The sequence below is a fragment of the Xiphophorus hellerii genome, chromosome 4 (genome assembly GCF_003331165.1).
Source record: "Xiphophorus hellerii strain 12219 chromosome 4, Xiphophorus_hellerii-4.1, whole genome shotgun sequence".
NCBI lineage: Eukaryota > Metazoa > Chordata > Actinopteri > Cyprinodontiformes > Poeciliidae > Xiphophorus > Xiphophorus hellerii.
In genome coordinates, this window is record NC_045675.1 from 23543945 (window position 1) to 23556319 (window position 12375).

Below are 12375 nucleotides of genomic sequence, written 5' to 3' on the forward strand. Positions count from 1 at the left end.
CTTTCTCCCTCTCCTTTTCATTTCCACAAACATGGAAAGTTCTCCTGGTTCAGTTGACCTGTTATGTTTTCTCTTTCATTAACTCTCGTTCATGCTCAGTCTTTAGAGTAAGACAGTTCAGGACGCCCCCTTGTGGATTTAAATAATCCCTTCACTCCTTTCAGAGCCCGAGATTTATTGCTGGTGTGTTTTTCAGAGAAGAAAACATTTAAAACCCATTACTTTAGAGCAGTAAACTGTCATGTAACAGAAACATGTTTTCTGACTGCTGGTTCAATACAAACACAAGTTTCAGACAAAATAGGAAGATTTCTGAATTAAAAGCTCCTATTCCATCAATTTTCCACAGGTAAATCTGTAAATGTAACCATCAAAAGCCACATAACAAATTCATATGTTATTTTAAAACTCAAAATGCATATTTCACTTTACGCTGACCCAGAAGAAGAGCTGTTGAATAAAGTCATTTCGAACTATGAGCTCTCATTCATTTTGCTGTTGGATAATAAAAACAAATGCGTGAAGAGTGATTTATACTGACCTACATTGTTATGGAGAATTAGCTTTCTCTGATATACATTATGATATACATTTCTTGTTTATAGCAGAAATTCAAGGTAGGTGTCTGAGTACATGACAGGATTTTATAACTTTTGATATTAAAAATGCAACCAAAAACTGAATTTTGTGAACAGGTTAGAAAACCTGTGCACAAAACAACAGTTTCTCTGTTTTTTCCCACATGAAGCATTGTTTAATGTGCTGTCCTTAATTAAATACATTTGACTTGAACTGAACTGAACTGAACTGAACTGAACCCCTTTCTGTGTCCACATTGGAAATGAATCACGCATGCGCAAAGCTGCTTCTCGTCAGATTTTCCTACCATAGCACGGATAGATAGCTATGTCTATCTGTCGGTGCTAGTGCTCAGGTAGGATGTATCGATAAGAAATCTGCTGAGTAAGCAGTATGTGACGTAGCATCGATGTGCCCATGCGCATTACCACAAGGTAGGACGGATGGATGGGTAGCACAGTAACAGATAGTTAGAACACCTGTTGCCACTTGACGCATAGAGAAAATAAAATTACATTACAAAAGAAAATGTTTTCATATGTTAAAAAAAATCCAAAAAATTTAAAGCATAAACCATGATGGCAAAACTTTTGTTTTACATTTTCAAGGGAGTGGCTGAAAGTATAAACTTATCAATATCCCCACTCCTTATGCATATATAATCTTACATTTATTATATGTATAGCAACTACACCATACAACACCGTAAATTAAACATGACTATAAAGCACTAGCTTATTACTATTATTATTATTATTATTATTATTATTATTATTATTATTATTATTATTATTATTATTAGTAGTAGTAGTAGTAGTAGTAGTAGTAGTAGTAGTAGTAGTAGTAGTAGTAGTATATAAAAATATGAAATGTAATTCTGCCAAAGAATAAACTTACAGCATCATATATAAATAAAAGAACAACCATTTTCTACTACAAATAATGTGGTTTAAAATAGATTTTTTTTTTTAAAGTAATAAAAATAATCACACAACCACCTAAGGGAAGAGTCTCTTAACATTAATAGATCAAACATCTTTACTTAACTAGGCAATCTCCATGCCAAGCAGCTGTGATGGATTGCTGAACTAATGTAGGGGTTCTAAGGATTCCTCCAGGTACTTTTTTCATTTTTTCAGATACATCTGAATGATTTGTAGCTGAACATTTGCTTTTCAGCCAGAGCACAGTTAGGTAAATGACAAGTTCCTGTCGGTCTGCAGTGTCTCAAATTTGCTGTAACTGCAAGTTCACTGCAGGCATGTCTATATACAGCCTGAGCCCAGAGGCTATAGGCTAATCAGTGCAAATGAATCAGACAATGACCAGGCTTAGTATCCTGGAAAACCCCATTCAGCAGAAAAAAAAAACTCAGCAATGACAGCAAGCTGCATGTGAACTTTTCTAGCAGCATGTGAACTTTTCTGCCCTTGTTTGCTGACAAGCAAACAAGTGCAGCTGATAAGAGAAACTGACATGCTTTCCATTGTGTTATTTTAGAACAATGTTTTATCCGTTGTATGTCACTGTGTATTTGCATCGTTCAGTAAAGTCACATTTTGCAGAGAAGAATCAAAATGATGTTATTAAACAATGACCTCCACAGGCTTATTTATACCTAAAGATGGTCATCAATAACTGGAGCAGAAGTGAGAAAACAGTAACGTTACAAAAACTAGATGTTCCTAGAAGCTTTGAAAACACAAGACAGAAACTGTTCAGGATAGCAGCCAAGGAGCCGAGCAGGAATTTCCAACAAGTGCTGGCTATGTTCTATGTGAGACCGCTCCATCAGCGGTCTCACACTACAGTAATTGAGGGCCCTGGATCTTCTAAGTGTGTCCCTGGTTCATCATACCACAATCAAATGAGTGATAATAGGTTGTAGCTCAACACCACCCGACAATTCCCCCCTCTGTTGTCATGCAGTTTCAGTCAGCCTGCAGGAATAGCTTCGGTTTTTTTGTTCATAGCGTTGCCTGGCGTGGTCATCTGCTGCTGTAGCCCAGCTGATTCAAGTGTGTGTTGTACCTTCAGAGATGGAATTACTCACTTTGGTTTTAACAAGCAGACATCTGGGCTAGTGTTGCCTTTCTCTCCTCTCAAATGATTATCACCTGAACTCTAGCATCAGCAAAATATCTTAAAGGTTTTGCTCCTTGAATTCTTTTTTTCAGACCACTCTGTACATTTGAGAGAGAGAAACAAAAAGAGAGAAAGAGAGAGGTTGAGTCTGAAAGTCCCAGTAGATCAACCATGCCATGCTCAAAGTCATTTAATTGCAATGCTGAGGCTTAGTTTGAACACTGCATGTCATCTTTACCATGTCTAGATTGCGTCTAGTGACAGACTGACTTGTTGTTTGTGTTTATGTCAATAGAATTGACAGCTATGCCTAATAAAGTGGCCGGTGAGTGTATTGTTCTGATGGAATTGATTCATATTCAGTCTAATTTCCTAATGTCAAGAAAAATCTTTAAAAAAAAGAAAGCTAAAAGTCAGTCTTGACAATCAATTTATTAATCTTACTGAGGATTTTTCTTTCTGTTTTTAAAAAAATAATAAAACAGTCCAGTCCAAATCAGCAGGTATTCTTCCTGGTCAGAGGTATTTGTATCACAGTGTGCTTGTAGGGATGAAACCCTGTGACCGTTCCCTGTCCACAGATATCCACACCTCCGTGTTTTACCTCAGTCAACTCTCATCTTCACTGTCTGAACGCTCTTCAGGCCACGGATACAAGCTGCGTCAATAACCTGAAAAATAACCAGAATGTCATCGGAAAGGAAGAAAGGAGCCTAAAAAATAAAGGTTACACGTTTACAGAATGACCGAAATAAAATAATTGTTTGGCACAATATAATCACGTTAGAAATGCTACTCATGCGGATGTTTTATATTGTACAATTTAAAAAACTTTTTTTTTTTTGCAGCCACATTTCTCCTTTTCTCCACCCGACCGTGAGTCTTATTTTGAAATGCCTCAGCGTCTCCTCCTTTGCGCTCTGGCTGAATTGACGCGGCACGGAGGCAACCCATGATCGCAGACTCAACACGCATCCTCACACCACTGACCTGGGCTGCGCTGTGTCCTGCATGTGTGGGGGTGTGCATGCATGTGTGTGAGCGGGAGTGTGAGTGATCCCCAGAAACGAGCAGCAGGATGGAGGATCTCAAGGAGATCCTGGGAACTTTGGATTGACGCCCGGGGATAACGCGCCGTCGGCCTGAACCTCATCGGGCTTCTAGCGGATTTTATACATTTGGATGTTGTCTCTACCCCGTTTTTACCTTTTTCTTCTAGGCAGTGGGGATATACACTTGGCTCGCAGTCTCTGTTATTTTTGGCGAACAAAATGCCATTCGCCAAAAGGATTGTGGAGCCGCAGCTTCTGTGCAGACACCAGATCCCCAACGATGAAGGTCTGCTTTTCGAGGACCTGTGTGCCATCAGTCATGTGGTTCTCTCGCGGACCTTGCGACAGCTGTCCGACCTGGCACGGCATGCCTGCTCCTTATTTCAGGAGCTAGAGAACGACATCATGAGCACCAACCAGCGTGTCTGGGTCCTTCAGAACAAAATAGGCCAGATCCAGCAGACTGCCAATGCCCTGGACCCCAAAAAGGAGGCAGTGCGTAAGTAGACCACCACAAGAAGTCTGTAGCCGCGTCCTCCATCCATAAAATAACAACAAAAATTGTTAAATCTTCTTTATGTCATGATTTTATTCATTCACATCACATGCGTCCCTTCATGCCACGAAGGGCGCCCACCTCTATATATATATATATATATATATATATATATATATATATATATATATATATATATATATATATATATATATATATATTATTTTATTTTTTTTACCCAGCTGCACGCACGCATACGCGGCCATGCATTCCACCCCCACCTCCTCCCCCAAAATTAAAATGTGTCACACGGCTGCTGTTCGCATCCCACCATAAAGTAACATAGATAAGCATTTTCATTGCGCAGGATGGGTTGACTGCTCATTCATTTGGCGGTTCAGACTCGTGTGTGCTTGTGTGTGTTAGCCGTCGACGATCAGTGGGGAGTCTCTCTCTCTCTCTCTCTCTCTGTGTGTGTGTGTGTGTGCGTGCGTGTATGTGTGTGTGTGCGCTCTCTGAGGCTGGCAGCGCGAACGGAGCGGAGGGGCGTGTGTTGCCGCTGCATTGGCTCACCATCACTGCGGGTAGCGCACACCTGAAGCATGTTCTGGCGCCGCTCTCCGCCGCTCGAAGGCCCCGGCGTGGAGTGAATATGTGAAGTTTTACGGATCAGTTGTCTTTTTTTACAAACAAACAAACAAACAAACAAACAAACAAAAAAGATGAGCAAATGTTGTGTGTGCGCGCGCGCGTGCCTCTGCGTGTGTTTTGTCTACGGTATGTGATTGTGTGTGAGCGAGAAAAGAGATTTTCTCAGGCGTCTCCCCGTGCGCCAAACCCACCCTTCCCACATACAGCGGCACCGACACACCATCGGTAACGAACCCAAATACATGTTGCTGGGTATACAAACTTATCACTACCAGATCGCCCCAAATAGCCTAACAACAGTAGATATTTGCAGCCGTGGACCTATCATATAAAAAAAAAAAAAAAAAGGAAAAAAAAGCGGGATTGGCAGCGGTGAGAGACTCATTGCAATGCATTGTAACAGCGCGTTCTGTACCCCAGCTACGTATTATTTATGTTCTCTGCAGTCCCTCCAGCCTTTCTCGTGTAGATTTTAGACGATCAGTGTCCAGTCCTGTGCACCAGTTTCCTCCTCTGCTGTAGCACATCATAATCTGGGGCAAAACTGAGCATTGTGGGCCAAGAGCGACTGTAGACTTATGAGCAGCCCTCCTTCAGATGTGAAGCCGTCACACAGGGGCATATGTGGCAGTGAGGCAGCCATGTCTTCATCAGTGTTTGCTCCGTTGAGACTTTGCTTTAGATCTGGATGGATGAGGCTGTGGTGGTGAAGGGAACTCACGCTCACTTGCAAATAAATTGCTAGACTTTACATATTTTTCCTGCAATACTTTTAAGATCTCTACAGCACAGCGATCTTCTCTCTTATCAGCAACTCAAACAAATGTCTGTCTACAACACTTGTTGATTTTAGAAAGTCCCATAATATTGATTTGTGGAGTAGATTGTTCAGTTAGTCAAGCCACATAGTGCAGTTATCACGAAGCAGCTGCTTTCTACTGCCCCAGTTTTCTGAATCTTGAATGCACGGAAATCTCATTTCTATGCTAGATCTGCTGATAATAATTTTATATTTAAAAAAAAAAATCAACTTAAAGAAAGGCAGGTTCAATTCAAAATTTATTTCAAATGAATCCACTTCATTCAAAAGAAAAATCCAGTCATATAATCAGTTCAGTTGTACCTAAATTTGCAGCAATCCCTCATCATGAGAAAGCATGTGGTGACGGTGGGAAAGGTTGAACACATGACGGCAATGAAAGCTGTATGAATGACCTAATCCAAGAGAGTCATATAGACAAACAGTCCAGTGTATAGTCTTTCTCCCATTCCAGCTCGCACAATCAGTTCAATTTTTGTTAACATTAGAGCAATTACAGCTGCAAATTAAATATGAGAATATGAGACAATTTGACAGTTGAATGGCATACAAATTATGTGATTTTCAATAATCAAACAATAAGAGAACATTAATTTCTTTCTGCTTTGGGTTCATAAAAAAAACAACGAGTAGTCCAGTCAGCGGGAAAGATACAATGAGGTCTATTTAAAAACATTACAGCTGTTTTTGGCAACAAAACAACTTACTTGTAATTTCTAAATTACTTGGCCAACTTTACCTTCTGAAACTTTTTTATTCTTTATTCACTAGTTTCACCAAATCCATGACAGGAATACAGAGCCTGAATTGTAGTATTTTAATAATTGACAAACATTTATTGGCATTCAAGCAGTTCATCACATTGTGTACATTTTGTGTACAGTGACAACGATAGCATGAATAAAATTCAAGTTAGTTCACAAATGTTCATATGATTTCCCACATATCATTTTTAACAAGGAGTTTTATATGTCTTTTTATTTGTCATTTATTGGATTATTAGAAGGAGAATCATCAAATATCCACCAATCTTCTCAGTTAAACATAACTTACACAAATTAAGAACAGGAAGTTCCACTTAGAAAATAGACATGTTAGGGTTATTCTATTTTGTCTTGGAAGAATATTTTTACCGAGCAAGTAGTGAAGGTAATTTATTTTGTTATTTTTTTAACGTACTTTGCAATAGTGTAGATATCGATTTGGGATTTAGCATAGATAAGAAATGGTTTGAAGTTTCCCCAACAGCAAAGAGTTTCAACTGAGTTGGTCTGTGTAACACTAAATGTAAGGTTTGCAACTTCAACTTATGTTGCTAGTCAAATTCCCTGTATTTCAAAACATTTTGAAGGAAAAAAAAAATCCTCTTTCATAGTAGCAGCATGAGTTCATGTAAGTTGTTTGTAAATATTTAGTTCCACTTACTGGAACTCTACCAGACTGCTTTAATCGAGGCATTACATTGATTTTTATACGCTTTTATGCATCCATAGCCATGTAAGTCTCAATATTAAAGTGAAATTCAGTGTCAGTGGCAGTAAAGTTTCCCCACCTGATTGTGGAGAGTATCAAGATTCAGGGCAGTCAATATGGTCCTAACTTGGATTAATCCCCCACAAGGCAGCAGGCTGTGTTCAGATGGCGCTCAAACTGTTTGTCTGTCACATTCATGGAAAAATGTGTTGTGTGGAACAAAACAGTCTGCACTAGTGGTTATCTGTCTTCTATTAACATTGGTTTGTCAATGGATTAGCAAGTTTTGACTATTTGCTTCATAATACAAATATGTTTTTCATATTCTCCGGGTTATTAATCCAGCTGTGTACTTAAAGACGCAAGTGCTAATAGAAGTTACATTTTTAGTTCTCATGCTCACATCTTGGTTATGTTTGGGTTCTGAGGTCGATGAAGACACATAAGACCTAGAGCTTAGGCCTTAAAGGGCACACGTTCTAATTTTTACTTTCAGGCTTGTAGCTCCCTTTAGATATATTAACACCTCACTTCAAAATAAATATATGTAAAGTACTGTGAAAGAAGAAAAAAAGAGAAAAGACAGCTGAGAACACAAATTTGAGTTTTGGAAGAGTATCCTGAGTAGGAGGAAGTCAAGGAAAATGTTTTATGAGACCAATAGTTTACCACCTAACATTCAGGCACTCTGGGGATGGATTTAAAAGCTTCATATAGTTTTTTATCTGTCTCAGGCAGCATTCAGGTTGTCGCATTCATTTTTTTCTCTAGTTGTAACGAGCATTGCTACCCCAATGTGCAGCCACTTTTCAGTTAAGTTCCTACCAATGAAATGTATTCCCATAATATAGCATAATAGCACCATGATATCAAGCTACTTTAAAAGAAAGACATTTCTTACCTGATTAACTTTATGCTCAAAAACAACAGCTCCTGTTAAGTTGGTGGCCTGGCTGTTTACCCCCTGCTCAAGCTATTTCTCATTACCATAAACCAAAACATTATGTCCTCCTCTTTCAGGTTAGTTCAGAGTCCCTACCTTAACTCCAAGGTTTCTGTAGTTTGATATTCCTGGGATTAAGTGTTTCCAACAGAGAAACTGTTTTAGTTGCTGAAAAGAAATCTGCACTCCTCGCCCGTTTACTTCCATACAACACAATATTGTTGAGATTTGTAGCAAAAGTATTGCTTTTTCTGTTGCCAATAAGGAGCTATGCTTCCTAAAAATGACATTTCCATTCAGTCCCACGTGTAACTTCAATGCATCAGATATTACAGATCCAAATTACAGCTCATCAACCAAATATGGTATTCACACTCTGTTTTTAAGAAAGACGGGGCTACAAAGGGCATTTTTGCAGTCAATTGTTGCCAAACAGACTTGCTATCTGCTTTGGCCTGTTATGATGTGTCTGGTGTCAGTATTCATAGGTTTTATGGCTCCAGAATCCTCTATTATTTCTGTAACGTAGAATAAAAGGCTGTTGCTGCTCTTAAAATGTTCGAAGGGTTTTCATATAGATGTAGCAAAAAATAAATAAATAGATTTGTTTTTGGTTCAAGATGATATTAAATGAACATACTGTACATCTCTAGACAAAATTATGCCGCTTGAAATTTGAGGAAAGTAAAAAATAAAGTCTGCTTCCTCGTAGAGACTGTTAATTTCTGCTTTTGTGAAACCTTAGGGGATTAAGTTTGAGTTGATTTTGCAATGTTGGAACTGTTTGATTTAGTGTAAAGATTAGAAAGTAAGGCTGGAAGAATCCTTCTAACCCTTACCAAAGATGTGTCTAGCCAACAGCATTTGTTGTTTATAGCACCATTAGACTATCTGCATATTGTACAAAATGTTCATTTTGTATTTATTCAGACAAATTTGTGTGGTGTAGTAAATGCCATTGTGGGATTTTTAAAATAAATTATATACACGTATTCTGACATATTTCATAATGACATGACAGTATCAAATATAGGCTTTATAACAAAATTCTAACATAAATCTTAAATTATTGCATATCTGGACTTCATACAGTCCAGATATATAGTGCAGGGTTAGAGAAGGGAACCGCAGCAGCAACACCATTCTCATTCTTTGCATGTATGACTCACATCAAGCAGCAACATACAATGGGTGACAGCAACTCAATATGCATGAATTCCAATTTTATTCATCAAAAAGTATGTGTAATATTTGATAAACAAGGTACTTCAAATACTAAAAAAAGCTGCTACAGTTTTATATTTAGCAATATAAATATATTTAGTAGTTTTATTGGCAGTCAGGGTAATAAAATCCACTAGGTTGTTCACGCTCAGTAGTCAGACATGGAATATAGAAAACTGAGGAAATTTTATAATTTCAGGGGATAAATCAGTGGAAATCCACTGCATACACTTTCCAGGCTCTGGACACACACAACCCCTATCACACAAGGTGGAAGAGGACTTTTGATGTGGACATATTCGTCTTTAGCAAATATGTTATACTGCTCCGGCAACACTGGCACGCCATTTAAGCAAATTTGACTTTGAATGTGATCTGTGAGAGGATGGCCAGTGGCAGCGCAGGAGACTGCTCCGTCTCGCAAGTCTGCATAGTAACAGGACAGAGATGGAGCCCCACTTAAACCTTTCAGCTGACTCAGTCTCTTTCTGTGGTCATAAATTTTTGCATGCTATCGCTTAGATGAAAAATAGCATTAGTCCAGGAAGATAAAACATCTCTGGTGAATATTAGCAGATATACAAAGAATTAGAGTGTGATTCTCGGTAGTTTGGAAGTAATTGTAGATTTATCTCCATGATGTGTTCCTCATAAATATAACAACCTACAAACATATTCACTAAGTTCAGTTTGAGTAACTGCGACATGTACACATTTTTACTGTCTCACACACAACACAATCTAGTGCAGTGATAATTAATGAGCTTTTACATCTCAGTCTCTATCTGCCTCAGTTTGCACTATACCACTCTATTTTTTATCTTTGCCTATCTGTGTCCATTCTGCATCTCCTTCTCCTCCTCCTGTGCTTTCTCTCCTCCATCTATACCTCTTTCCTCACTGCCCTACTTTCCCGATCATCAGCAGCATGGAGAGACTTCTGCTTCTTGACAGCATATTCAATGTTTAATGCCCTTTGATTTCCACCCAGACACAAGCTGGAGAGGAGAGATTTTTGTTTCCAGAACCAAACAGGATAGGAAAGACGTATATATATATATATATATATACATATATATACTGAAACGATTCCTCGAATGATTCGAGTACCTCGATTATTAAAGTTACTCGAGGAAAATTTATCTGCCTCGAAGCTTCGTTAATTTATGTTTTTATTATTTAGCGCACCGTGTTCCGGCCGGAACATTATTTGCGTTACGCGTAGTTCTGACTTCCTTCTCCGAGTTGTTGACGAATGCAAATGTTAGCGGCATAACGTCCAATTTTCAAGTTCGGCCCGTGCGGATTTTATCGATTGATGATAATGCCCGGGTTTTCATCATTTTGGGGGACCAATAGACATGATTAAAATGACTGGCGCGATGCCTGGATTACTGCAGCCTTTCTCTTCCGGGAGCTGCTGGTTCAAAGCGAACGGCGGGAAGAGCGCTGCGGGAGTATTTATACAGGTGAGCGGATGGACTGAAGACGGCGGGCGGCTGAGTAGTTGATGGTTACAGTGTTAGTGTAGCCTTACGGACGAACCGCACAATAAATTTCAATTCATCCCGGTCTCAATAAACGGGTGGCGGAGCGCATCATGGCGGTACATGGCTGGTAGATGAGTTTCTTAGTGTGACGAACGAAGGTGCCGTAAATATCCCCCCTTGGTCTATCGGTCCCCGGACTTACTTTCGTCTGTCCCCTGGTCTATGTCGCCCCCTCCACCCCCATCCGTTCACTCGCCTGCCCCCCACCACGACAACCTCAAGCCTGCCACTCCAGGCGACATTTCACGTATTTTCAACCCAAAGCTTGACAGGTATGGGCCAAGATGAGAGATATATACATAAACTGATATATATATATATATATATATATATATATATATATATATATATATATATATATATATATATATATACTGCTCAAAAGAATAAAGGGAACACTTTAAGTGTTAAACACCTGTTTAAGTGTTCCCTTTATTTTTTTTGAGCAGTACTATATATATATATATATATATAGTGCATGAGTTAATTGCAGGGCTTATTATTAATTTAATATGATTAGTCACATTTAAATTGAAAACTGTATATCAACAAAATAAGCAACGTTTCAAATTCAGAAAGTCTTTGCTGCTAAATTATTGAATAAATAGACATATGAGCTCTACAACAAATATATTACTTATGTAAATATGTTATTTAGCTTATTTAACCATCAGACTGGTGCAAAGCTTTCAGGTGTTTCAGGACTCTCTGATCACTCATGTAGCTTCTTTAGGAATGTGAACAGTGGAGGCTGATATTAGCACCGAGTCTGTGCTGCTGCAACGTGTCTTGCATTGAGATGGTATTTTAGGCTTCAATAGTTTCAGTGATAGGTTAACTCTTTTTGGCACAACCTACACACAACAGCACTCTTTTCTAGAGTCCCATCAGATTGTTTTTTGAGTAAATAATGAACCCCCAGTGGGCCAACAGAAGCGGCTTTGTCATCTGTCGCCGTTGTTTGCGGTTGTTGCTTGTGCGTCACATTTGCAGTCATACCAGAAACACGTAAAATTAAATCTGACAAAAAACTTTTTCCATTTACATTCTTTAAGATTACAAAAAATATTGTTTTCAGTTGTGGATAATTAAAAAAAATTCTAGGTTTTTTCCAGTTTGAACCAACACACCAAATAAGCATATAAAAGAGACAGCTCTAGGCACTCTGCCAGTGTTACCAAATAAAAACAATAGTGTTTGTGTGCGTTTGGTAAGCTGCTTTCACTGGCACAGAGTAACCTTTCATTAAATGTTTTTGACATGCATGTGAACACACAAGTGAAGATAGCTCATTTTCTGGTAAATGAGAAATAAATAGACATTCATTTCTATTTATTTACCAAGAATCTGTGTTTGGTTCAGATTTATATATAAAGAGAAAATTTTTAAGGACATTTCAGTCACTAACTTATAGAGATAACGCAAAGTCACAATAAAAACAAAGTTTTGAACAGTGGTTTTTTTCCCCCCACTGCATTTCAGATTAAGAAAGTACAGAAAAT

General features: G+C 38.5%; 1 protein-coding gene and 1 long non-coding RNA gene across 6 annotated transcripts in view; one reads left to right on the plus strand and one right to left on the minus strand.

Moving 5' to 3' along the window:
• Nucleotides 1-3083: 3083 nt before the first annotated feature.
• Nucleotides 3084-3979, minus strand: LOC116719157 (uncharacterized). The gene is made up of 2 exons (XR_004339108.1): nt 3871-3979; nt 3084-3335 (listed from the first exon to the last, which is right to left on the minus strand). It is a non-coding gene; the product is annotated as an uncharacterized LOC116719157 (long non-coding RNA).
• Nucleotides 3373-12375, plus strand: part of nhsb (Nance-Horan syndrome b (congenital cataracts and dental anomalies)) — a 48533-nt gene continuing 39530 nt past the window's right edge. For 3 of the 5 annotated variants that reach the window (XM_032561547.1, XM_032561551.1, XM_032561549.1), the window contains exon 1: nt 3373-4215. In XM_032561547.1, coding sequence (XP_032417438.1) covers nt 3936-4215 — 280 coding nt within the window. In that variant the 5' untranslated portion in view covers nt 3373-3935. The remainder of the gene's footprint in view (nt 4216-12375) is intronic. The other 2 variants (XM_032561548.1, XM_032561550.1) reach the window with 1 other exon arrangement.